This window comes from Lactuca virosa, chromosome 5, assembly GCF_052849685.1.
Source record: "Lactuca virosa cultivar CGN04683 chromosome 5, Lactuca_virosa_CGN04683_v6, whole genome shotgun sequence".
NCBI classification, from domain to species: Eukaryota; Viridiplantae; Streptophyta; class Magnoliopsida; order Asterales; family Asteraceae; genus Lactuca; species Lactuca virosa.
The window spans coordinates 387,315,691-387,343,211 of NC_136430.1; the positions used below are offsets into that span (position 1 = coordinate 387,315,691).

A 27,521-nucleotide genomic window follows, 5' to 3' on the forward strand; every position below is an offset into this window, starting at 1 on the left:
TATATTAGTCATTTTACTAAAATTTGACATTTACTTTTAAGTGTGTTAGTCATAACGACCATTCGTGCAACATTTTAAATTCTCAAGGACTATCCTCGTTCAAAATTCCTCAAATGGACCTGGGATAGTAATTTTGTATAGTTTTTAATATTCTTCATTCAAAAAAAATACATGCTGAATATTCTTTAAAAAAATATATTTTTATCATATATTATTGACTAATATACACAAATGACCTTTGATTTGTCATAAAAATTACAAAATCTGTCGTGTGTTATATAATTCTATGATAAAAATATAAGTAATTTTACAAGACCTGACTTGTAAACCGTATCTGCCAAACAAAGCATCCACCACTTGTACACTCAATCCGCCAACCAGGAACTGCATAGTTGACGGACTTCCCAACTTTTCCGACTTTCACTCTTTCCATATCATCCACTTAATTCTATAAGAATACCTCATGAAAAATCTTAAGTCCTTAACACCCAAGCACACAGTAAAAGCACGCTGAAAACACACACACACACACACACACATACACACAAAGAAAGATGATGGCTTTCTTTAAGACGTTTGGATGGTTTGTAGTAGGGTTATGTTTCTCGGTAAATAGAGTTGAATGTATGGTTCCCAAGAGTTTATTGAAAGAGATTGATAAGGTAAACAAGGTTGGTTCATATGGTATTGTCGTGCCCAATAGCTTCGAAATGAATCCACTTTTGCAATCATCGAGCTTCATAGCAAATAAAAAACGTCCTTATATTGATATTTCAGGTAAGTTGATACGATTATGTTATATATGTATGTGTGTATATGTATATATGTATAGACATGGGGCAATTTTGGTGGTACGCTTTGAAAATGATTAAGAATCAAATAATTGGATAGTTCAATTAGCAAGAGATACACATGAAACATGCATTGATCTTAGGAATCAGTTTTCTTATAACAATTTCTTATTTGTTTATCCAAATATGATATTTTGTGCTTAAATACTTAGAATCACAATATGTTATCGAAACACTCAGAATTACTTATTAATTACAACTTCAAATTCGTACTAATCGGTTTACATGCACATCCAAACACCCTATATAAATATTAGTTATATCACAATATGTGAATATGTAACTTGTAACCTAACGGGTTTTTTACTTTTTTAATTTTTAACAGGAAGAAGGTTTCGTATAGGAACTCTAGAAAATCAAAGGGTCATCATTGTCATGACTGGATTAGCCATGGTATGTGACAATATGTAACAAATATTTTAAAAGAATTGGTTCGTTCGACTGCATTAATTGCTCCTGTATATACTGTTTTTGTTTTGCTTTTCTTTTTCTTAATTTCTATTTAACATGTACGTATTGATGTCTCAATTATTTGGTTGTGTAGCTGAACGCAGGGATTACTACACAATTATTGTTAAGTCTATTTAACGTGAAAGGAGTCTTACACTTTGGTATTGCGGGAAATGCAAATACTGAACTTGAAATCGGAGATGTGGCCATCCCCGAGTTTTGGGCTCATACTGGCCTATGGGTATGGCAGGTAAGAACGAAAATATGGTTACATATTTAGTGAAACAAAGTTATATAATTATGTAAATAAAAATAAGACGACCTCAAAAATATTTGAATTTATATCTAGTATTACATAATAAATGTTTTGATTGAAAATCAAATTAAACAACTTGAATTAAGTATAATGAAAAATGTTAAAAATATTAAATCATATGCTAAAAACATGTATAATAGTTATATGTAAGAAAATTAAATTTACAAAACAACTAGTTATGTATGAAAATAATGTTGTAAAAAAAACGTTGTACAAAGTATTTTCTAAAGAACAGTTTAGGAGTTATAAAAAAAATACTTTTCTAAGTTTTAAAGATAAATAAACACTTTTCTAAAAAGGTAAATCCAAAAAACATAAAAAAGAAAATTAAAAAAATTGGGAAGATTTTGTAATTTTTTTTTATCAAATTTGAAAAAAGTGTTAAAATTTGGCCCGAGTTTGTAAAAAAAAAAAAAAAAAAATTGGAGAGGCGATCTTGAATATGGTGGCCAATTTTGCCGATATGATAAAAAACCAAAACCGAATAATTAAACCGAACAAAATGATGTTTCATTTATTTGGTTCGTGTTATTTGGTTTGATTAACCGGATAAGGATACCTTATTTGTTTTGGTTTTGATTAAATTTTAATTTTTTTGGTTAAACCGAAAAAACTGAATAAACTATATATATATATATATATATATATATATATATATATATATATATATATATATATATATGTTATATTAAGATTTTTATAACTTATTTTGTTATTAACCATTATAAATTTATAATTGTTTTAAATTTTGTATTAAAAAGCAAAAAAAAAATAACCAAATGCTAATCAACCTTTAGTCATTTCTCTCATCGTCATATATAACTAAAATTATCTTAACCTATCTCTACAATTTATGTGTCTGCATCCACTCTATAAGACAAACATCATGAAAGATTGAATATATTATGTTGGGTAAATTACACGGATGGTCCATATGGTTTAGGGTAATATGCGTCTTTGGTCCCTAACAATTTTTTATAACTCGGACCGTCCCTATTTTATATTTTTGTTCCACGCTTAGTTCCTATCTGTTTTAAAAAGACTGATTTACCTTTACTGATGTCTTTTACATTTTTTAAAGTATCAGTTAATTAAAAAGTATTAATCAAGCGTGGAAAGGGTATTAATTAAATATTTAAATCGGATGGGTCCCACCACCCCATTACTACACACCACCCCTCACCATCTTTTCTTCGGTAAACAACCCACAACTCCGTCTTCTCCCGCTAATCACCAACATATACCAAGCCAAAATCAATATAACATCTTCTCTAACAGACCTCCACCAAACCCAAACACATTCCATGAATTGAAAAAAAAACATAAATCGACCATCAAGAGATCGATGGAGGAAGATCTAAAAGTTGATGAAATCGATTGATCCGCCAAAAACCTCTGATACTCGTTGGAAACCTTCTACCTTCCCATTCCACCCTTTCTTACTCCTATCTACCATCAGCACCGTCCTATTCTACCCCCACTCGACCATTTCTTCGACGGAAACTGGATCACACCGGAAAATGAATTGATTTTGGAAAACCAAAACCATCGTTATCCCAAATCAAAAACATCATAAAGATCGATTGCATAAAATTTGATGCTTCAAGTCGATGGTCCAGTGGTAACCGACGAGAGAAAGAAGAAAAATAGGGGGAAGGTATTCTGATAGGCATAGCCACCGCTTTCTTACCCACCACCTGGTCGGCGACCATGACTTCATTTATAGTAGGAAAGAGATCTGAAATCGATTGTAGGTGTGTGTTGAACTCCTGATTGCCAACGAAGCACCTTTTTCTTCTCTATCCAGACAACGTTTTGTATGAAGGTTTTCTTGATCTGATTTCTTCGGATATGATGATGTGATGTGGGCCTTCAATTTATGGGGGGTTTCGAACGGCTTCTGGTTTATCCGGCTTCCTCCACTCTCTCATGCGATCTGGTTTTGTTATGGTTTGCTTAAGTTTTGGTGGTGGTATGATTTTCTGATTTTTCGATTTGATTCAGATCCAATAGTGATTTGCTTAAGAACTCGTTCTTGCTTTGATTTTCTTGCGATTCACTTTAGATAAAGGGGTGCTGGTGGTTTTTCGGAGAAGACAAATGGGTTGGTGGTGGTTGGGTGGAGGATTACCGGAAGAATAAGGGTAGAACAGGAAGGGGAGTAGGTAGGGGTAGGTTAGGTTGGAGGAGAAGGTAGACCCGTTTATCTAATTATGTTATAATAATAATAATAATAATAATAATAATAATAAGAAGAAGAAGAAGAAAAAGAAAAAGAAATAATTATTAAAACTAAATTAAATATAAAAATAGCAGTAAAGACTAAACAGACTTTTTAAGAGTGGTAGGGACCAAATACGCAATAAAACCAAACAATAGGGACCGTCCAAGTTAAAAATCAAGGTTATGGACCAACCTTGTAGATTACCTCAAACTATAAGGACCATTTGTGTAATTTTCCCTAATATGTTATATACAGTATTATTGTATTTTCTTTATTTGATTTGATAATAGTTTAGTAAATGTTTTTTTTTTCTTTTAGTTTAAAATTTATTTTTACATGTAAAATTGTATTTGGTTTAACTGGTTAACCAAACGAATAAACCGAAACCGATTAAACCAAATGTTACATCTTATACGCGATTTTTCAAACAGGAGCAAGATGTGAACTTTATATCTTATACGCATTTTTCCAAACGACTTGCTTCTCTTTTAAATTAGACACAAATTATATAGATTACACTAAATGATTAAAAGAATATATTAAAACAATTATCACGCGTAGCAAATGTTACGTTGTATAAGTTCTAAAGACCGAGAAGAGATTCAAACAAAACAATGGTTAAAAGTATTGAATCACTTAGCAACATATTAATTTACATAAAATAATGTTTTGTCAATCCAGAGATATGGAGAAGGGCCTCAAAGCGAGTTACCCCTGGAATCCAATGGCGACTATACAAGAAGCATTGGCTACCTAAAGTTTTCTGATTACAATAACGACACCACTACACAACAAAACGAGGTCAAAGACAATCTTTTAAATAATGTCTGGTATCAGCCAGAAGAAGTATTCCCCATCAACACAACCCCTGAAATTAGACAACATGCATTTTGGGTCCCTGTTGACAACAACTACTACACACTTTCCAAACAACTCGAGGTACAAATATTTCCTTTCATAAACCAATATTTATTTCAACAAAGAAAATAAAGGGGACTAAATTGTATTATGTGATTATGCAGGGCATTAACTTGGAGAGATGTATAAATGGTACGATTTGTTTACCTAGGGAACCTAAAGTGGCAAGAGTTCAGAGGGGTGTAAGTGCAAATATATTCGTAGATAATGGGGCTTATAGAAACTTTCTAAATAGCAAATTCAATGTGACCCCAATAGATATGGAAAGTGCTGCAGTTGCGCTAATTTGCTATCAACAAAAAATCCCATTTATTGCAATTAGAGCTCTTTCTGATTTAGCTGGTGGGGGGTCTGCAATTTCTAATGAAGCTTCCAATTTTGCCCCTTTGGCAGCTCAAAATGCCGTTGTTGCATTGGTTAAATTTGTAACATTATTGCCCTCTAAAGTCTAAAGTGAATTCTCTGTAAAATACATAAAATCGATCATTTGGATATCTTCTATAGTAGTAATTTTTTTGATTCTTCATAAAGTTGGACTTTAGGTGTCATGTATAAATGTGTATTTATCGTTCATTATAGGCATACAACTTATATAAACACATTGTACGAAGAGAGAACAAGTTATAATGTTCATGAATGGGTTAATATCACAATTTAGCTATAATTTGTCACACTTGTATGCAGTTATACCAAATTGTTTATTTTCGTACACTTTAACTCAATAAAATTGTAATTTACTTTTATCAAAAATACAATTTTATTGAAATTGAAAGGTAATCCAGTTAACATGCCTACATAGCATACCAAATGACATTTTCGTCAAAGGCAATCGGTCGACATGGTGCTAACATAGTGTCCACATAAATTTTACTAGTTTTTTTATTATTATTTAAAATGTATTTATTGAATTTCCAAATTACTATTATATTATATTATATTATATTATATATATATATATATATATATATATATATATATATATATATATTAAATTTGTGGAGAAAAGGAACAGTTAAATTGACATAGTTTGTCCCTCGATTTACATATCCGGTCCCTCTATAATTGGTTGTGTGTCACTTCTTTAATTTATTGATGTCATTTTGTTTGTGTTCCATTCCATTACTTTAAAGTTCCTAAGATGTTGGCATAAATGGTCCCTGAACTATAAACATACGTTTGTCACAGTTTTTAGGTGATTTACAGTTTCGTCCCTCGCTCCCCTAACATCCGACCGCTTTTTACTTCCCGATTCTTCACCTCTCAGACGTTTCTAGAGGTTTAGTGCTGATGATCCACCACTTCAACATTACTCATCTTCAGTCCTTCTCTGCCCTCTATGTTCCTCCACCGCCATTGCATCTAGATAGAGCTTTCCCACCGCTTCCGTTTTCTTTTACATCCCAAAAACGTCGGATTCGTCTTCTCCATGGTCGGTCGCAGCGCAGCCTCATCTTTCGAATGGAACTGCACAAGATCTTCCACCATCTGCTTTTGATATCTTCTTTGAATTCATCGTTACAAAACATATCGGTCCACCACCGTCGCACCTTACCGTCATCGGTACCCTAATTTCATTATTTCAGGTCGGATTTGGAGCAGCGAAGGGGTACGTTTCTTTGTAGACCCACCCAAAGAGAAGAGGTATGAACGAAGGTTAGTGATTGAATCCATTCCTTTTTTTTATTATTTAGGTATGTCAAATTCTTTCTTCTTCACTTTTCCACCATCCCATCTGATCCATCTTTCTTCGGTGAAATCACAAGATTCTTATGAACAGTACCTCACCGTGATCCGTCCGATCGAACAACCGTCAAACGTTTCTCCGGGTTCGTCCGATCGTTTTCGGTGAAGTCGGGAACTCGATGACGATATACACCGCTATCACCGCTGCTCTGGCCAACATCTCTCTTCATCTCTCGATTGATTTGCATAAAGAAATCGACGAATCTCAGTTGTTTATTTTTATTTAGTGGTCTGATAAAACTGCCAATTCGCAAGACCCTTTGGCCACAAGCAAATCGGAAAAGGTAGGTATATTATATAATTTATGTTAAATATTATGTGATTGTAATTCTTTGAACGATCTTTGCTTTATACAATTTTCATGGGTTTTATATGAAACAACGTCATGCTGACCATAGACCATTTGTCAACACCTGTTAATCTGTTATATGATACTGATGGCTTACAATGAAATTGGGTTCAAGAAAGTTTTTTGTCTTTAACTTGTAGGAAATGAGAACCAGAAAATGTAAAGTTTATTTCCAGATTCTCCATCTCGCCTTCTCTACTCAAAGGTTTTTGTCATTTTCCCATTTATGTTATTGTAAAGTGTTTTAGAAATTACAACTCATTATACACAACATCAACAATATTTGATAGTTGCTTTAGTTAGGCAAGTGAACTTTCTGCTTCTTGGTTGTTTTCAGTTGCAAATTCTTAGTATTTTTATCGTCTCTCATGGTTGTCTTTTTTCTTTTACTTTGATTGTAATTCTGAATACAGGTAAAAGGGCAATTTGGTACTTAATACCTTTCTTAGACTAAATGTTATACTTTTTGTAGCAACTGATGTGACTGGAACTGCCCTTGAGGTACATGATAAATATATTGGAAAGTGAATTGCATTTGATCAATATCTACTTACTAAGTTTGTCTTACAATCAAAGATACTAAAGTGATTATTGTGAGGTTATAGTAAAGTTATGTTCGTGTTTTGGTAAAAATAATAATGATTATACTCTATGCCATTTTTAGGGTCATGATAATCAGATTTATAAAAGGAGATGAAAAGTTAATGTAAGAAAACTAATGATTGAGATAAATGTAATACATATAACGATTTATAGGTTCAATAGACTAATTATTTGATTTGCTTTCTTCAACTTGAAAGAATCACTTTCAAAATGCACATCCCCAAACATGTTTGCTGCAAAATCACAACTAAAGCATTGTTGACAAGTCATAATCTCATAGATTTTAGTTTGATTTCAGATTTTGAAGCTTCAAATAGTATAAGAAAAGACGATGAGAGAGGAAAGAGTCGGCAACCACCCAGTTGGAAGTTTATTTACATTGCTAAGGAGGTGACTCCTACAGGTATTGTTGATTTTTTTATGTTGCAAGAAATAGCAATATGTTTAATCTTTATGCTTTACTTTTTACCCATAACAACAACTTACTTACAATTTTCAGTCGGTAATAATTTAAGAAAAATGAATTGTCTTAAAAACATCATGCATAAAATAAATAATAAATCGATAAGTTAAATCAAATTGCTCTTATAATTAAGATTTAAAAACACTAAACTTAAAAATTTCCTGCAATGACAACCTTGGATTTCTTTTGTTAACTAATAATTCTTTTCACTTTTGTGGGAGATGTTTCAATGCTTACAAGGACTACAGAGGATTTAGGAGGCCATATGTACCTCATTATTTTTGTTCCCAGTATAGATGCAGGTTAGCTTCTCATATTTCACTTTAACAAATAGCAACCTACTTTCACACATTTGTTCTTTTTTGTTTCATTTCCTCCTATTACAACAATGTATCAATTATAACATTTGCTCAATTTTTTGGTAATTACCTTTTTTTTTTAATTTGTTTCCTTCCATTTGGTTATTTTTTTATGCTTATAGTTGTTTTATAATGTGACCGTCATAAAATTGATATTGCATCCTGTTTCAGTAAAAATGTTTTGTTTATTTGAAGGTGAAACAAACGTCAATAGACAACGACTGATAAAGACAAACTTGGTTACTGGAACCAAATGGAACAACTCGCACGCCACCGGGATCAAAGATGAAATTTTAGTTTGAGAACATGATAATAGGACAATCTATACCTTCCAATTTTATTCCACACATTGGCAACCATGTATTTTGTAAACTGTAGGAAACTTGCTTTTAAAAAATATCTGACCCGTGCAACGCACGGGAATCTTTTCTAGTTATCATTATTATTTTATTTATCTATTTTATATTGTTTGAGATTTAATCAATCTTGAATTTATTCTCGGTGATGATGAACATTATGTTAAAAGTTTGTGGGTGCAATTATCATTTTGAGTGTGCTTGTAATAGTAGATGTCAGTCGGGGGTATATTGTCTATTTGGGGCCCGTCTTTTTTTGTTAAACAAAGCATTGTTTGTGCGGAATATATGGTTATTATTGAAGGGAATTGGGTTTTCTCGAACTTGAAGTGTTATATGATACTAAATGTCTATGCGCCTCAAGATGATCATAGTAAGAAACAGAATTATTTTATGTCGTTTATGAGTCATATGAATGTGTTTTTATACTATTTGGTGGTTTTAATGTTGTCCGTTTTCATGCGGAACGATTGGGTACCGGTTTTTCTCAAAGTACTTCTGATTATTTTAATTCATTTATTGAAGAAGCAAGTTTGTAATATATTCATATGGGAGGGTATGGTTTAACATGGATGAGCAAAATCTGATACATTTAGTAAGCTTGATAGATTTCCTGTTTCAAGAAGAGGTATTGGAACTTTTTCCTAAGTTGTCTTCCATGGCTTTGGATTATGTCATTTCTGATCATCAGACTTTTTTACTAAAACAAGTGATTATAGATTTTGGCCCTACTCCTTTCAAATTATTCGATTCTAGGAAGAAGGTTTTGAAGAGCTGTTTAAAAAAGAGTTTGTGTGATTAATTTATGAGACTTCCAAGAATAAAATGATTGACTTTAAAAATAAGTTGAAAATTTTAAAGTCAAATATTAATAAATAACATTCAGATGTATGTTAAAGAAAAATAATGAGAAGCATGATATTCTTCTCAAATTAGTAGAAAAAGTTATTGATGAGAGGAACGTGTCTCAACAAATTATGTTGGATTAGTCTACTATTATTTAAAGAATCAATGAAATTGAGATAGTTTATGAGTTTAGCTTCAAAATATTGCTCAAAAAACTAAAAAATAAAGTGGAGTATTGAAGTGAGTACTCAAATAGTCAAATTGCCATGTACGGTGCCAAACCAGCTTGGTAACATGGAAAACCAAATAAAAAAAAAGTGAAATTTACCGTAAGGTTCAATTAAGTCTCATTTTGGGAGGTTGTGAGTTTAAGTCTCACTTGATACATACGTGGTAGTTATGAGTAGATTAGTTTGCGGTTTTTAAAAAATAATAATAATAAATAAAATAGTTCATTAACAAGTTTAGTAACGTATATTAAAAAATGACCAAGGATCAAACGAGTAAAAAGTATGCCATTTTATGAAAAGATAATTGCATTAACCTTTCATGTATGTACTAAAAGTTACAAAAGAAGACCTTCGGATTGCATTTCTTACATGAAACAACCGTGTTAGAACACTAATCAAAGACAATGTTAATTATTATGTATATGATGTTAAAGAATTAAACGGAGATACAATAGATCAAACTAAATAGAATTTCATGTCCGGAATAAATCGATCTGCCTACACATGCCATAAAACAAAATATCTTTCCTATTAATGCAATAGTAATCAAACATGTAACATGAAGATTCATCTGTCACACTCAAGTTCTTGAATGAGAACTTGAATTTCGGCTAATCAAATTTATGATATCATGAAAATGAAGGATAACATCTGGGAGATATGTAAGAAAAATATATTCCAAATTTGAAGTTTTATATCTTGATATCATAAATTTTGAGTTTAAAAATAGTTGGGCCAAAAGTACACACATAATAACATTAAGAGTAAATTACATAAATAATCAATATTGTTTGGGGTAATTTTTGAGTTTGGTCTCTAATTTGTTTTTTTTTTTTTAAATCCGACAGTCCTTAATGTTTGTTTTTGTTGCATCTTAGTCTACGGGGCATAAAATTGACTATTGTACCTTTTATTATTTTATCAAATAAATTTAAATAAATGTTGATAAAATTAGTGGTTCCATCCATGTTCTCATGTTTGGTAACCGCTACCGGGCCTAAAATGACTATTTTACCATTTATTATTTTTTTTACCTTTTATTATTTTATCAAATAAATTTAAATAAATGTTGATAAAATTAGTGGGTCCCATCCCTTTTCTCATGTTTGGTAACAATTGACCCCTCCTCCTTATACAATTATTGCTTGTTTTCCTTATTTTCTCACATATCAACCACCAAGAACAAGAACACTAAACAACCGGATCATCTCACCATTTTCGCTAGGGAGTAATCGGATTGTCTTACCTAATAAATCTGGTGTATATTCCTCTTTCTTCTTTAGGTTCAGGAGGTGCAGTGATCACATCCTCATATTTTCACTTTCCGTTTCATATATGTGACTCCCGCTTCTAATTTCAACTAAATCTCTCATCTTCTCCGGCAAGCCTGAGAAGTTTGTGTTTTTAACCTCCAACGGATAACTGATTGGCCCACAAACATGCGAAGTTGATTTCTAAAATCCAACTCCTTTTTTGGTCGTTTGGAAATCGATTTTTGAAATCAAACCCATCTAAATCGCCATATTCTTTTCCTAAAGAATCGTGCCCACTAACTTTGTAGCTTTGAATTTGAATTTTCATAGACTCGATTGAATCTGAACTAGGACGTGTTCGGAAAAATTAGCTGGTAGCGGGTAGCTTGTAGCTTGTAGCGTTTTGTTAAACGCTACATGATGTAGCATATTTGTAACTTTTTGTTTAAACTAAACGCTAAAAGCTTGTAGTGTCGAACGAGACTTTCTATTCAAAACAGAGCGTTTTGTCAAACGCTAGAAGCTAGAAGCTCTCAAACGCTTCGTGCCGAACACGCCCCTAGAGTAAAAGACATAGCCAAATGAACAAGACACAATTTCATAATTAAGAGCAGAGAATTATAGGGAATATAGATTAAATCAGACACAGTTTTATGATTGAATCTCAGGATTCATCCTCAACTAGAAACATGAAGAGAGACAATCTTTATTGCAAGGTGTTTTGGGAAGAAATACAGTGTTTCTTGCAAGTTCCATTTCTTTAGATTTGTGGTTTGAGTTTCGAATCATCGTAGGCAAAGAAATTGACGAATCGTCTAGGGGTGACGATTTTGATTATATTTCTGTTTTTGGGCTTCAAATCGTAAAACCCAACTTGTTCTTATCTTTGTATCAAATGGGGTGTGGTGTTGATTCGCATGAGGGTTACAAAGGCGAGAAGGATGTCAGATGTGAATGTCATTAGAGCATTGGGTGGGGATGGGTTTACCGGTGACCCTCGCCTAGTGGCGGCAACAGGATGACTGTGGTGGTGTAAAGTTGTCAGCAGGGAAGAAATGAAGGAGAGTCGAGTTGACTACTACAATGCTCGAATCTCGGCGCGACTAAAATACTTGAGCTTGAAGCTCGAACTCGACTCGAGCCTTGATTTTAAGCTCGTGCTCGAGCTCGTGAAATACTCGACAGTCTCGAGCTCGGTTCGACTAACTTTTTTTAAAAAAATAAATCGCTAAATTAGTAAGAAATATTAAAACATTCCACATGAAAATGTCCAAACTACCAAAAAAATCACACTTAAAATCTATATCGTTTTTTCATACTTTCAAAATACAAGAAAAAAAACACTCTTCAATGCAAAATGACTTTTAAGACATCAAAAACAGACAAACTCAGCACCAAATATGCCTAGCCTCGTCTATCGGTTGAAATAACAATAAACAACAACTATTTAACCTCTATTTAACATTAAAAAAAACAACAACAACATCAAAATCAAAAAAGAAACAACCAAAAAAAGAGCAAAAGAATTTTCTTTATGTTTGTAGTCAACGACCAAAAGAATTGGTCTCAGTAACAAAAGGAAGAAATCTGGACCTACAACTTCAACCTTCGGTGAAGTGGAAGCCGACGATTAGGGATGGTGGAGCTACGGCGACGATAAGGGAATAAAGGATTAAGGGTTTCTTTTGGGATTGGGATGGACCGACGGTCATAAAGAATATAAATACCAGGGGAAGAAAGAATTTATTTTATGTTTTTCTTTTTAGTTTTTTAGCTTTACGTTATAAATGAATAATTATAAAGAAATGACATATATGTACATTATACTGAGCTCGATTAAGCTCGCGAGTTTTACAAGCCGAGTATTTTAGTACTCAAGCTCGGCTCAATAAGGTACTCAAGTAGCTCAAGCTCGATCTCGGCTCGATTAAAGTCGAGCCAATTTCGAGTATTATCTGATTCGGTCTTGAGTTTCTTGTGAGTTAGTTTGTCTCACTTACACCCCTAAAGGAGTGGAAGGTCTCGTGTAGGGTTTTAACGGGGAATAAGACGGAGAAGGTGAATGTATAAATGGAGTGGGACGACAAACTTAATTACCAAGTTTTTTAATAAATCAAAAAAATTAAAAGTTAAAAAAACATTACTAAGGGTAAATTAGTCTTTCCAGATATGTTAGAGACTAATAATGAAGCAAAATCGAATCAAAACGACCTTCCAAGTTATAAAAAAAAACAATTAGGAACCAAACACACAAACTATCCATTAGGAGAACATTCATGTGGAACAAAGTTCGACTTTGATAAATCCCAAAAGAGTTTACTTGGATTAAAGTGGATTAGGCTGACATTTTAAGGCTATTTTCGACCATAAGAATAAATATTTTTTTACTTAGGAATTTTTTAATATGTGTCCTAAAGGCATGTATAAAAAGCATTAATTGAAGTGTTAATTATAAGAAATATTACCATAATTAAATGTGATAAACATTAATTATATATAATATTACCATAACTAAATATAAAATACAGTAATTATAAAGAATATTAATATTTATCACATTTGATAATATTATTTATAATTAATACTTTAATTAATATTTTTTATATGGGTCTTAGGACACAAAAATCTCTTTTACTTAAATATCACGTAGTTAATCTCTTTTACTTAAATATCACGTAGTTGGGAGCACGAAAAACATGTAAAAGAAACATTACTTAAAATAAACATAATTTTGATCTACAAAAGATATGGCATGGAGCCATTAATGAGCTCAATAGGCTAAACGTAGGGTTTGGCCCATTTTCCTTGGACTTTAAAATAAAGAGAAATTAAATATTTTTTTACATTTTATTCCTATTTATCTTCTTATCCTATCAAATGTTGACACGTGTCACATTTAATGACACATTTAATGAAATTGATAATATTTTAGTTCACTTGTAACCATTTAATGTGGGTAGAAGATAGTAGGAATAAAATGTAGTAGGATATTTAATTTCTCTAAAATAAAACATCCTAGATCTGTTTGAATTTATAATCTTTTGTCCTAAAAATGAAGTTGGATAAAGACTCAATCTCAATCATTTCCAGTCAGATTTGTTGTGTATAACGTACAAAAATATTTCGGGGTTCCACTATTAAAAAAACTCATTTTTCAACTGTTACAAAATCCCACATATTTACATTTAATTTACACTTATTAGAACTTGTGACGAACTTCCAATGGGTTCGTGACGGATTTACGATGGATTTTGCACTATTAAATATGTTTTTTTTTTATGTTTTAAATTATTTATTTTTAATTTAACTGATATATGAAAATGTATTTTTTTTATTTTAAAATATTTTTGGATCTTACTGCATATTCTAAACGGGACCATGTCTCTCTCTCTCTTGTCACGTATGGAGTCGCTTGAACTCGAAATATAGCTCTAGGCAAAAAAAAAAAAAAAAAAGGAATCATTTTAATAGGTGTGTCTGGATTCCAGAAGAGAGCCTTCCTTCCATCGTTTGCATTCTCCTGATCAAGATTCTGGGTCTTTAAATGTTAACTTATTCCCCTTTTGCCTTTTGGATAATGAAATTCATTTGTTGAGATGATTCCAAGAGTCTTTATACCTGGTCAGAGATCAAAAGAAACCGGCACTGCCGGTCCAAAAAAATAGGAAAAGAAACCGGCACTACCGGATTAAGATTCCAAGTCAAAATCTCTTCAAGAAAACATTTCTGATTCCAAAATAGAGGCGCTAATCGATAATTACAAGAAAAAACACAATCTTTTCATCACTGTCTGACTGATTTTCCCAAGAAAAAATGTTGTCTGTCATAATAATTGCATTGCTGGATTCATGCTTTACATGTTCTTTTTCTTGCATTAGTTCGTGTGGCATCCTGCTTTTTTCGCTCGTTTTGGTTCTTTCATGGAAGATATTGGAAATCATACACCACCTAAAGACTTTGTGTGTCCAATAACAACACGTATATTTAACGATCCAGTCACTCTCGAAACTGGTCAGACTTATGAACGTAAAGCTATCCAGCAATGGATAGATAGGGGAAACACCACTTGCCCTATTACTCACCAAAAGCTTCACAAGAATCAACTTCCTAAAACAAATTATGTGCTCAAGAGGCTGATTGCTAGCTGGAAAGAGTTGACACCCACCAATGAGCTTCAATATCCAGAGAACAAACATGTTCATGTCCCTCAACCAAGAACTGATGGAACAGTTAATGAACTCAGACTTGTGATTACCGATCTTTGTACTTCGCAAGTGCTAAAAAAGGCGGAATTGGCAGTTCTACGGATTGAAAGATTTTGGCAAGAAGGGAATATGGGAATGGAGATACAAAATATGCTCTCGAAACCACCTGTTGTTAATGGATTCGTGGAGATTTTGTTCAATTCTGTCGACACCCGCGTATTAAAAGCCACTATTTTTCTCCTTTCCGAGGTGGGAATAGAAAATTCCGGAGTAATTTCAACCCTAACGAGGGTTGATTCCGATGTCGAATGTATAGTTTCTCTTTTCAAGAAAGGTTTGTTTGAAGCTGTTGTGTTGATTTATCTGTTGAGACCTTCGATTACCATCTTTCTTCAGATGGATATGGCGAATTCTCTTCTAAGTGTTGTTCAGAAGAGAGAGGATGAGTTTGTGAAGATGTGTGTGAAGCCGAAAGCAGCTTCTGTGCTATTGTTGGCACAGATTATTGAAAATGAAGATGATGGTGCAGTTTCCGAAGTCATTAGAAGTCTTGTTTCCGGGAAGGCGATTGAAGGAATTATCAGGAGCTTGGAATCGGAATGGAAAGAAGAAAGAATTGCATCTGTGAGGATACTTTTGAGATGCATACATGAAGATGGAAAGTGCAGGCATGTTGTTGCTGATAAGGCTGAACTTGCTCCAGTTTTAGAGAGCTTTCTTGATGCCAATGATAGAGAGCGGTTTGAGATTGTACAGTTTCTTTCGGAATTGGTTAAATTGAACAGGTATTTCGTTGATGAAACATGTCGATGATTGAATTCACATATACGTGTTTTAGAGGTATGATGACTTGGGTTTTTGTTTTTTGTTAGGCGAACATTCAATGATCAAGTTCTGAATATCATAAAGGATGAAGGCACTTTTAGTACAATGCATACACTGCTCATATATCTACAGACATGTCTCCCTGATCAATGCCCGATAGTCGCTGGTCTCCTTCTTCAGTTAGACCTTCTGGTTCGAATCTCACCTTCTATATAACTACACATACACGTTTAAGCATATATATATGAATGTATATAGAGAGGGATATAATTATGGTGTTGTCTCACATCAACTAGATGCAGTCTCATATGCATTTTTATATGTTCAAGTCTAACATCTCTCCTTAAGGGCTCTTTTACAAAAAAAAATCAAAGATTCCACATATCTACTATGGTTTGAGAGTTGTGTCTAGCAATTGAGGGGCTCAACAGTCAACACACACTTTAGCATCTTATTAAGCCTCTATGTGTTTTAAGAATCCCACAGCAGCTAGCTACACGCGGTCCAATCCTCCTTTATATATGTTGGAGTACTCTCCTAAAAGACTATTTTATAGAGAAGATCAAAGACTCCACATATATCACTTGGTATATCGAAGCCAGAATCTAGAATCTAGCACCTTTAGACTCAACACATGTCAAGTCTATGTTGGTGATTTTAGTGTTATCAACATATTTTAGTGTAGTTATTATTAATATTGAGATATGTTGAGTTCTATTTACACACCGAGACTGGAGGTGCGGGGTGCACACTAGGAGTGATAAATGTGAACTCGGGAATATGGGGGTTCGGGGACAGCACCCCTGGGTACAGGGTTCCAACGGGTAGCTCCCTTGGCGGGGTCTAGGGGCAGAGCCCTTGGTGGTGGTTCCAGAAAATGGTTATGTTATCATTGTGATGTAATAAACAGATTTCTATAACAAGAAAGAGTCGGGACATGTATTTCCCGCCCAAAACAGGTTGTGACATCATTGTGATGTAATAATCGGTTATGTCTTATAACCACAATTTTAACCACTTGTTTTGGCACCATTTTATATGTACCCAACTTCTAACCGTCATCTTCCTTGTATATAAGGACGAGTGATGCTCCAGAAAATTGTCAACACTTTTTATACCCGAAATTGATCATCTGCTCTCATCTAACTCATAAAAAAAAATAATAATAAAAAAATAAAAAACAGCAAGGTATTTTCTATGTTTCAGATTTAAAAGTGGTCTGACTTCTAAATTGTCATTCTTAGATTATCCCGAATCTGATTTCATGATAACCCAAGCTATAGGGTTGAAATCACAGATTTTAGAAAGTGACTGCAATCACGATTCAAGTGGTATCCAAGTATATATTGATATTCTTAAACCCAATTTCTAACAGTCTAATTTCATTGTGCCTCATGCTGCAAATCAATCTCTATCATATTATATGCAGAAAATCAACTCGCAAAATATTTTATGCTCTTATTGTTATTATTTGTAAATAGTTAGTTTTCCAACGGTAGGATACGTAAGATGTTTTATAGACTAAGAAGCTGTGATTCTAGGATGCTAATTCGCTTGTATAATGAAGATACTTCCAAGTATTCTCCCAAAAAGTCGATACATTATACATATAATTATCAACATCAGCTAGACAGGGTCAATTTGCCTCGATATATGTTGGAGTTTCTTCACTCTCCTGAAGGACTCTTTTGGAGAAAAAATCTAGGACTCCACATCCACATGTCTAACAGATTTGCATTGCAGGCTGAACCAAGAAAGATGAGCATCTTCAGAGAAGAGGCTATAGATAATCTTATATCGTGTCTCAAGAACTCAGACTCTCCTGCTGCTCAAATTGCAGCTGCCGATACACTTTCAGCCCTCCAAGGGCGATTCTCTTATTCTGGGAAGCCTCTTGTTCGCAAATTTCTTCTTAAACATGTCGGGCTTGACAAGACTTACAGATCTTCAATGCGTAAGGAGCAGCTTGGGGGCATGTCTGGAGACATTCAAGAAACCAAGGTTTGTTTGACTTCAATAGTTTTCTTTTGCAAACTAGTAAATATTCACTTATATAACAATCCATTTTAGGAAGAGGAGAAAGCTGCCCAGGAATGGGAGAGAAAGATGGCATTTGTGTTAGTGAACCATGAGTCTGGGCTTATTTTTGAGGCGTTATCAGAAGGATTGAAGAGTCGATATGCAGAAACATGCTCGGGTTGCTTTATTTCTGCAGCTTGGCTTCTACACATGATGATTTTTCTTCCTGATACGGGAGTTCAAGAAACATCACGTGTTTGCTTGCTTAAACGCTTTGTGTCGATCTTTAAATCTGCGAAAGACACAGAAGATAAAGCTATTTCCATGCTTGCTCTTAGCAGCTTCATCCATGATCCCGGTTAGCATCTATTTGTGTGTAATTGAGAAAATGGGTCCATGAAATTAAGAATATGAAACTACAATTATAATTAAACTTGATGTTTTATGAGTTTTTTCAGATGGGCTACGCGATATTACCATCTACATGAAGGATATACGTAAAGGTCTGAGAGAATTCAAGAAATCATCTACAGTAGCAGTTGAAATGCTCAAAGTTTTTTCACAAGAGAGTGAATCTAGTCCAGTAAGTTTCCAGTTTTTTCTTGTTTCATAATCTAGAACAATACCAAGAAGTAAAATTCGATTCCTGAGTCCTGATCACTGTTGTTCTTCGTGTCATCAGGAACTATGGAATCATAAAGAGTTGGTCCAAGAAGATTGCAGTGTTAATGGAGTTGTTCTATCGATAGTATGCCTTAAAGACAAGATCTTTTCAGGCCATTCAGATGGTATGATAAAGGTACTTTTTTTATCAAATATACCCATAAAACTAAATTTATCATCTTCCATTACCACTAATAAAAATTTGTTTCTTTCTTTAAATTCTTGCTTAAAAAACCAAGATTTGGGCTTATAAAGGTAGTGTTCTTCGTCTTACTCAAGAGATTCGAGAACATACAAAGGCAGTCACTAGCTTGACTGTTCTACCATCAGGAGATACCCTATACAGTGGCTCACATGATAAAACTATCAGGGTAAGAAAGCGTTCTTCAGACCTCAGTTTCTAAAATCTTGCAAATCTGATGCATTCTTCCTGTTTCCATTGAGCAGAAGTGGTCTTTCAATCAGGAAACCATTCACTGCGAAGAAGTGTATGATGTGAAGGACCATGTTAACAATCTGCTAGTTGCAAACAGTATCTCGTGCTTTATTCCTCAAGGTGCTGGAATCAAGGTTAACTCATGGAATGGGGCATCAAAATTACTGAATCCGAGCAAAGATGTTAAGTGTTTGGCTCTTGTGAATGGAAGATTGTATTCTGGATGTCTGGATAATAGCATTCAGGTGCCAATTTTTTCATGATTTCATGTTCTTTTACCTCTAGAACTTCATTATAATCGAACTATAAACTTTTCCAGGAAATCAACTTGGCATCAGGAACATTAACGTCAATACAAAGTGGCATGAGAAAACTACTAGCAAAAGGGAACCAAGTCAACGTCTTGCAAGTTTATGACGGACTAATATACTCGGTCAGTTCATCCATAGAAGGAACCACATTTAAGGTATGTTATTCCCTAGACATGGTCCCCATTTTCCTCTATATCTTGGATTCTTTCATCTCTCTGTAAGGACTCTTTTGTAGAGAAAATCGAAGAATCCACATATCTAACATGGTTATATAGACTCACCACGTTTAGTCTAATCGAACCTACATCTCAGGGATGTGTAGGTGTCCTACAACATCTAGACACAATCCATTTGCCTCTATATATGTTGGGAGTCTCCCCTCTTTTTTATAAGTGTTCTTTTGGAGAGAAGATCTTATACTCCACTTATCTAACATGTTTGATTACTTATTTCTTGAAATTGCTCCTATTTTGGATCTTTTTCAAAGATATGGAATGCTTCAACCTATGGTTTGGTTGAGTCTCTTTCGCTGACAAGTGAAGTACGCTCAATGGCGATTAGCTCGGAGTTTATTTACTTTGGTTGCAAACTGGGGATCATGGAAGTGTGGCATCGAAACAAACTTACTAGAAAAGAAACGCTACAGATTGGTACAAATTGTAAGGTTATGTGCATGGCTCTTGATAGCAATGAAGATGTATTGGTGACAGGAACTTCCGATGGTAGAGTTCAGGTAAAAATTTCACCCTTTTAGTCATGGTTACCGAGTGTGTTGTTGGCTTATATTGATTAAATAAACCGTGTGATTTGCAGGTTTGGGGAGTGAGCTAAAATGGAAGGCTTTTGAAATGAAGTTTAAGGTTCCTTGAAGTACATAATAAACATAAAACAAGTCATCATACATTTAGATTACTGGTATTTGAACATAAAAATGTAGTGAAGTTATAAAACGCTTGAGGTGGAAGGTGATCATAGGACGTATTTGTATGCTACATTGGTAATATAGTATATTGCTACAATAATGTCGAGATTTTGTGCAGGAAATATGAAAACCTTTTATTAATCTCAGTGAGTATCACGATTAGTTTACATAAACATATATATTGTTTGAACCATCAAAATGGTTCACCAAAACCATCACAACGGTTAACAACTTGACAGATAACTAACTTATAACTGTCATATTTAACAGAATAACATAACTAACTAACAGTTTTAACGGACACTAATCGATAATCTAGGTTAATTCCTAACAAGGCGGGAAATTGGTCCATTTTCAAATATAAAGGCACCTTTCAAAACTAGAATGATTCTTCCAAAGGAGTTTTGTACTGTATACATAGTAATTTAAATTGTATTTACCAATAAATTGTCCTTTGAAACTTATTTGTTTGGTAAATCGTTTTTGGATAATATATATTTGAGACTATACAAATAACTAAATAACTAATAAAACACATTACTTATATATGTTGTGTACAATAGAAGAGAAGAAGCTAGATGAAGATAGTAATACAACAATGACAGTAATCAACCTTAGAATGCAAACACTATAACCACCATTGATTATTGTTAAAGTGTGTCTTGGATTTTAGTGTCCCAAATAAGTAACCTTACCCAAAATGAGATGAAGAAAACCAAATGGCAATTTTAAAGCAATGAGTATTTGGAGTAGGCTGAGGAGTGATAGGCTCGAAGCCATACAAAACAAACACTTACAACTATAAGTTAGTTATCTGTCAAGTTCTTGTTGTTGACGTAGTTTACATCTACCAAACCACGTTAATTCTCTGTGTTAATTTTTGTTAGTTTCTTTGCCTACTTAACAATTATGAATGCAAACCAAAGAAGAAAGTTGCTCACCGCAATAGGGTGTAGATGGAGAGGGAAGTCATATAAATCAACTCTAAAAGATAGTAACTTAGGGTCAGACTAACAAGTAGGAGAAGAGGACGGTTTAATTAGGAAATTATGGAGTGCATAGAAATGCATGGTCATTCTAACATGTAATGATAACTTCTCTTTTCGGTTTGTAATCTTGGACGACAAAAGGAATATTTGAGCATTAGAAGGATGGTACAATGCATGCCATGAACTCCATATAAATATTATGTGATAAAAATGGCATATAACACGTTGAGCTACTTATTAAGATCAAGATGTGTTTATTGATGATTTGACTACTTGGATGGCTTACATGATTCATTTGAAATTTGAAATGGATAGCAATGAGTTAGCTAGATACTTCCCATTGCTTGTGATCTTACTAGGTTGTTTGTATTAATATAGGCTATATCACCCATGTTTTTGGTCATATTTGTATATGTTAGAATATCCATACCCCTTCATAGTCTAACAATACCCCTAATCATTACATTTTTTTTCTTAAATTTCATAGTCTAACAATACCCCTAATCATTACATTTTTTTTTCTTAAATAACAATAATAGTTACATAATTATTTTATCTTTTTGGTTATAATTATCAATAATTACATACTAATTTATTCCAATCATTTCATTCTTTTTTATTTTAATATATGTTAGATTATTTTTTTATAAGGCTAGAGGGAGTAGTAACACTCCTAGCACCTTGTCATGTCACTTTTTTGAGAGTCACGTCATTTTCTTGTCTTAGCACCTAATTCTTAGCATTTCATAGGGAGTGGTAACACTCCTAGCACTCCATTTTTTTTATTTTCTTTTTCAAATTTAATTAAATTATATTTTTTTAATACACAAAAATTTAATATTACATAAATTCTATTTTTTTAATATACAAAATATTACATAAATTCTATCTTTTTAATACACAAACATTTAATATTACATAAATTCTATTTTTTTGAAGACAAACACTTAATATTTAAAAAAAATGTTACGTTAATTTAAAACATAAAATACAATTAAAAAAAATAAAACATGACTTACTTCCTAAAAACTTACATAAAACCTAAAAACTTGACTTAATACTAAAAGTAGGACTTAATACTAGACTAAAACATGAATTAATACTAGACTAAAAGCATAAATTAGAACTGCATCTAAGACATAAAAATACCACGGCGTATCCAAGTTGTATTGTTTAGCAATATCCTTCATTGCATTGTTGAAAATCATACGACCCTCATTGGATAAGTCCTTTCTCGGGTTTAAGAAAAGTTTTAGCACACGGTTCCTTTCTTTTACCTTTTCCAATTCCAAAAACCCCTCAAGCTTAGTGTCCAACCCTTTGATGTCGCTCCTTATCTCCTCCACTTCACTCGATGAACTTTGTGCTCCTTTCAGTTTTTTTTTCTCTGTCTCGTCCCATAGGATGAGTTGGCACTTCATATGGATCGTCGTTGCAAAGGTCAATACCCCCAATACGTGCATCAAAAGATTGATTGTGGGTTGACTCGGAAGTTTTGCTTCTTTTTGACATGCCCACGTAATCATCAACACTTTTTTAGATTAAGTCATTTTGGTTTTCCCTTCACAACTCCCCAAAATGCCTAATTGCCAAAAGGTTTTCTGACTTTCGCCTTGTAAATCTGACAAACTTTTGCTAAGACATCCACCTCATTTGCACCGATTTGGGGGTTACGGATCGTGTTCATGTAGATGTCATTGAACGCCACTGAGGCTTTGTTGGCGTTCCTCCATTTCGAGTAAATTTGATTAGTATTGCGGTACTAATTTTTCATTTAGTGACAAAAACTATGCCAAACTTTAGCTTTGAAGGGTGTCGAATCTTGGTCGTCACCCATCGTTGGATCCTCTGACACATCTAGCCATGCTTGCGCTAGTGTTATCTCTTCATCATCCGTCCACCCTTTGCATTGAGCCTTAATTTTTTTTGTATTTTTTCTTGTTGGTTCGACTTCGAGCTCTTTAAATGACTCTTCAACGGTCTCTTCAACGATTCCTTCATCAGAAGAATCGGTTGACTCGTCGAGTAGGTGGTGTGGTTGGCATTGAAATTTACTTTGGGGTTGAGGTTGTGAAAAGAATTGAGTTTCTTGAACCGTCTCAAACGGATCAAGATGCAAATTTGGACGAGGTATTGGTTGGGATTGGTTTTGGTAAAATTGCATGGGTTGAGAGGAGTAGGGATTGAATGGAAACATTTGTGGAGCCATAGTGGGAAAGTAGTAGCCAGTGGGTAAATGAATAGGTTGATCAAAAGAAGGTCGATAACATGGTGGTGATGGAAGGTTTAGTGATGGAAGGTTTGGTGATTGAGGGTTTGGAGGTGAAAGGTTTAGTGATAAAAGGTTTGAAGATTTTTTTTGTTGTTTCTTGGCGTTTTGTTTTGGGTAGATGAAGACATTTTTGTTTGGTGAATTGAGAGTGTTTATGAGGGAGATAATGATATTTTGGTTGTGTGAAATGTTGAGGGTGTAGTTTAATTTATAGCGGTTTTATAATTTGAAATTTTGATTTTTTAGTAGTAAAAACGTTTTTTATGTAAAATAAAGAAAGGTTGGTGAAAAATTAAATGAATAGGTTTGAATGTTTGCAATCTGGTCAAATGAGTTTCCACCAATCAGTTTTCACCAAACCTTTCTCTCTCATCTCGCCAAGCGCCTAGCTAGGACCAAGTAGCGAGCCCCCTAGAGAGCGCTAGGGGTGGTGTTCCTTCTCCCTTAGCGACCATAGCGACTCCCTTTAGTGAGTCCACTCCGTGCAGCCTAAGGCTATGAGGAGTCGTTCGTTAAGCATGCTCGCTACATGCTACCAAGTCGCTAAGCTCGCTGCACATCGGCCCCTAGCGCGCGCTAGGGGGCTCGCCACCAGCAACTCGTTAGGATCTTAGCGACTCGTTAGGATCTTAGCGAAAAGAGATAGAAAGGGTTAAGTGGATTTGATTGGGTATTGGGCCTACACAATTGACCATAAAAAAAATTAGTGTTTTTTTCTTATAAATGAAATCAGAATAAATATACTTTCAGTATACATAAATTGACCATTTTTTTTAAACAAAACCTTTCATTATTTTAAAAAACAGCTTCATTTTTTAAAAAAATATAGCCTTTTTGGCTTTTTGAAATTCAAATTTTAAACATTTCTTTCAACCAATATAAATAATCATTCACCTTTCATAATCTATTTAAGTTTGAATTTATTGTAACTTTTTAAATTTAATATGAAATATTTGTGTTTAAAAAAAATATAATTTATTTAATGTTAATATTGTTTGTGTTTAAAAAAACTAATATGAAATGTTTGTGTATTAAAAAAAATTTAAGTTTGAAAAAGAATCCGAAAAAAAATCAAAAAGTATTATGGGTGCTACCACTCCTTATGAAATGTTAAGAATAAAATGATAACGAGGTGTCAGGCAAAAAAATGATATGGCAGTCAAACAAATAATGGGTGTTATGAGTGCTACCACTCCATCAAGCCTAAGTATTTTGAAATACACCATAGTCTATAACGTTGAGTATGTTTAATTGTTATCGATCTCTTTTTATATTTTCCAAACATTTACTGCTTTTTAGTTTTCCTAAGCATTTAAAGCTTTTAATAAAAGCATAGTCAAACACACAAAAAACCATTTAAGAGTCATCAAATACTATTAAATCTGATGTGATCTTGTGGATAAGTAAAGCTCACCAGAAAATTTAATCTAAATCTAAATAATTGCTAGAAAAAATTCTTCATCAGAATATGTAAAGTTATTCAGATTAGAAAAGTTCAAAACCTCAAAGGTGTTTGGGATTGCTTTTTAAACTAAGGGCATCTTCAACCCACCCCCAAACTCCATTTCTTCCTCCATTTCTTCCCTCATTCTTCTCCAACCCTACCTCATTTTCACCTCCATTTTTGGAGATATGAATAGTATTCCCCCATATATGGGAGAATACTATTCATATCTCCAAAAATGGAGGTGAAGTTTGGTTGCCAATTTTAGTCTCTCTTATTTTTATTTTATACATTTCTAGTTTATTTTATCTACTAATTATAATTTAAATGAAATATTTAATATTTATAATATCATGTTAAATACTAATTTATATTAATTAATCATAAATATAGAGTTTAATTAGTATAGGGGTGTATTTGACAATATATATAAGTTATAAAAATAGAATATTCTAAGAATATACTTTTTGGGGTAAAAAATGGGGTAGAAAATGGAGTAGGGTTGGAGATGAAACACTATTTACTCCATTTTTTATTCCATTTATGAGGGAAAAAATGGAGATGAGTTAGAGATGGTCTAAAAAGTCATTTTTAGAAAAATGACTTTTTGATTTGTGTCTTTTTCCAAAGGAAATTTTTAAAATGTGTATGTGTTTGTATGAACTTTTGATGGGCAAAAGAAAAAAAGTCAAAAGTTATTAAAAGTCACAAATCCGTGACTTCTTAAACAACTTCTTTTTCTTCTTCTCAAAAAGTTAATCTAAATGAACTTTTGAAGTTACCAAACAACTTTTTAAAATTTTGACTTTTTGAAAAAGTCAAAAGTTCAAAAAGTCATTTGAAAATGAATGTCAAACACCCTCCTCATATGAGAAAAGTTATTCGAGCGGCCGGAAAAGTTCAAAAACGCATCAGAAAAGTTCAAAAACTCCTCAACTTCGCTGCCGGTATCCGTCAATGTTGTCATCTTTTCCCGTTCCACCCAGTTGGGTCTTCTCCGTCGGTATCCGTCGCTGTCGTCACATTTCCTGTTCTCCGTGTGTACCGAAGGATAAAACGACGTTGTTGTCGTCTTTTGTCATTCCACCCGGCTGCATCTTCTCCGCCGGTATCCTTCATTGTCGTCACTGTTTCCTGTTCTCCGTGTGTTACCGGAAAATAAAGCATTGCTTCTCTCCGGCTCTCATGTAATCTTCTCTTTTACTTTTCCGGCGTACATCCTTTTGATTTCACCCTGATACAAAATCAGCAAAATATATAGAATAGATCTTGGTATCTTTCTAAATGAAATAAGCATCACGCACTTTTTATTTGTTGCTAATTCACACAATATTAAATCCCACTTGTTGTCTTTTATGTTTTTCATTTTTTCCATTTTTAACATATGGCAGCCACACGTTTGTTATATCATTTTTTTCTTTTTTTAATTTTTTGTTTTTGGTTGCTATATCTTATTTGATGTTTATCATTAAAATCTACAGGAAACAAATGACGACAATTTTAGAATTGTCAATCCAACGAGTATAGCATCTAATCTTATTATTTATACGTTTGTAATTAATCAATGTGTTTATCTTTTTTTTTAAGTTTTTTCTTAATTTTTAGGTATTTAGATCTCGTGAATATATATTTAATGACTTGCTCACCTGGGTGAAAAATATGGCACGTTCTCAAGGTTTGTTATCGCCACTAAACGATAATGTTAACCTGTATGAAGTCACACACACTTGTACTCAACAAGATACTTATGTTTATGAGTAGAGAATAAGAACGGTATGAAGCACACACATACAAAAAGTTGTGTATTTTCTGATTACTAAAAGATGAAGTCAAAAAAAATGCAATATAAGGCTTACAGTACGAATGCTCTTTCCAAAAAAAAGGGCTTACAGTACGAAAAGAAAGCTAGGAAACTGTCCACTAAAAACTACACATTACTTAAGCTAAAAGAAAATGTCAAATTAATAAAGAAAATACTAAGCATAAAAGATAAGGGTCACGTGTATAGAGTAGTCACGTGCATACGTACCACAATGAGAGCAGGAGTCGACTGTTAATACTCCCTCTTAACACCTGCTTCAATCATCCCCATTTTAGTGCATAACTCTATAGCTTTCTTGCTTGGCAATCCCTTAGTCACTACTAAAAAAACACGCATTTTCCGAGGGACAATTTCCTCGGAAATTCATAGGAAACCGGTGTTTCCGAGGAAATACCGAGGAAAAGTTGTGCGTAGGGAACCCTCCTAGGAAACTTTTTGTTAGGGATTTCCGAGGAAAATTCTAAGGGTTTTCAGAGGAAATATGTTTTGTTGGAAGTCCCAAGGCATTTCCAAGGCTTTATTTTTCCGAGACGTTTCCTAGGAAATATATTTCCGAGGAATTTCTTAGGAAATGATTTCCCGACGAATTTCCTAGGATATACATTTCCTAGAAATTTCCTAGGATATACATTTCCGAGAAATTTCCTAGAAT

General features: G+C 33.4%; 2 protein-coding genes across 2 annotated transcripts; both read left to right on the forward strand.

The window, feature by feature from the left end:
* The first annotated feature begins 392 nt into the window (after nt 1–392).
* Nucleotides 393–5,421, forward strand: LOC145111683 (bark storage protein A-like). The gene is made up of 5 exons (XM_079047942.1): nt 393–777; nt 1,177–1,244; nt 1,396–1,551; nt 4,523–4,780; nt 4,864–5,421. Exons 1-5 carry the CDS (start codon nt 555–557, stop codon nt 5,209–5,211), a joined length of 1,053 nt encoding a protein of 350 aa, XP_078904068.1. The 5' UTR covers nt 393–554; the 3' UTR covers nt 5,212–5,421.
* A 9,460-nt stretch (nt 5,422–14,881) lies between these two features.
* LOC145113745 (putative E3 ubiquitin-protein ligase LIN) lies at nt 14,882–20,455 on the forward strand. Its single transcript, XM_079049796.1, has 11 exons — nt 14,882–15,951; nt 16,039–16,183; nt 17,735–17,992; nt 18,062–18,368; nt 18,469–18,593; nt 18,693–18,809; nt 18,913–19,044; nt 19,121–19,354; nt 19,429–19,575; nt 19,908–20,153; nt 20,234–20,455. The coding sequence occupies exons 1-11, from the start codon at nt 14,882–14,884 to the stop codon at nt 20,249–20,251; spliced, it is 2,799 nt and encodes a 932-aa protein (XP_078905922.1). The 3' UTR covers nt 20,252–20,455.
* The last annotated feature ends 7,066 nt before the right edge of the window (nt 20,456–27,521 follow it).

Excerpts from the sequence above, each read along its gene's own strand:
- LOC145111683 (XM_079047942.1), top strand. The coding sequence starts at position 555 with ATGATGGCTTTCTTTAAGACGTTTGGATGGTTTGTAGTAGGGTTATGT. Across the intron at positions 778-1,176 it reads TCCTTATATTGATATTTCAG|GAAGAAGGTTTCGTATAGGA; the intron begins GTAAGTTGATAC and ends AATTTTTAACAG. Across the intron at positions 1,552-4,522 it reads CTGGCCTATGGGTATGGCAG|AGATATGGAGAAGGGCCTCA; the intron begins GTAAGAACGAAA and ends TTGTCAATCCAG.
- LOC145113745 (XM_079049796.1), top strand. The coding sequence starts at position 14,882 with ATGGAAGATATTGGAAATCATACACCACCTAAAGACTTTGTGTGTCCA. Across the intron at positions 17,993-18,061 it reads GAGACATTCAAGAAACCAAG|GAAGAGGAGAAAGCTGCCCA; the intron begins GTTTGTTTGACT and ends AATCCATTTTAG. Across the intron at positions 18,369-18,468 it reads CAGCTTCATCCATGATCCCG|ATGGGCTACGCGATATTACC; the intron begins GTTAGCATCTAT and ends GAGTTTTTTCAG.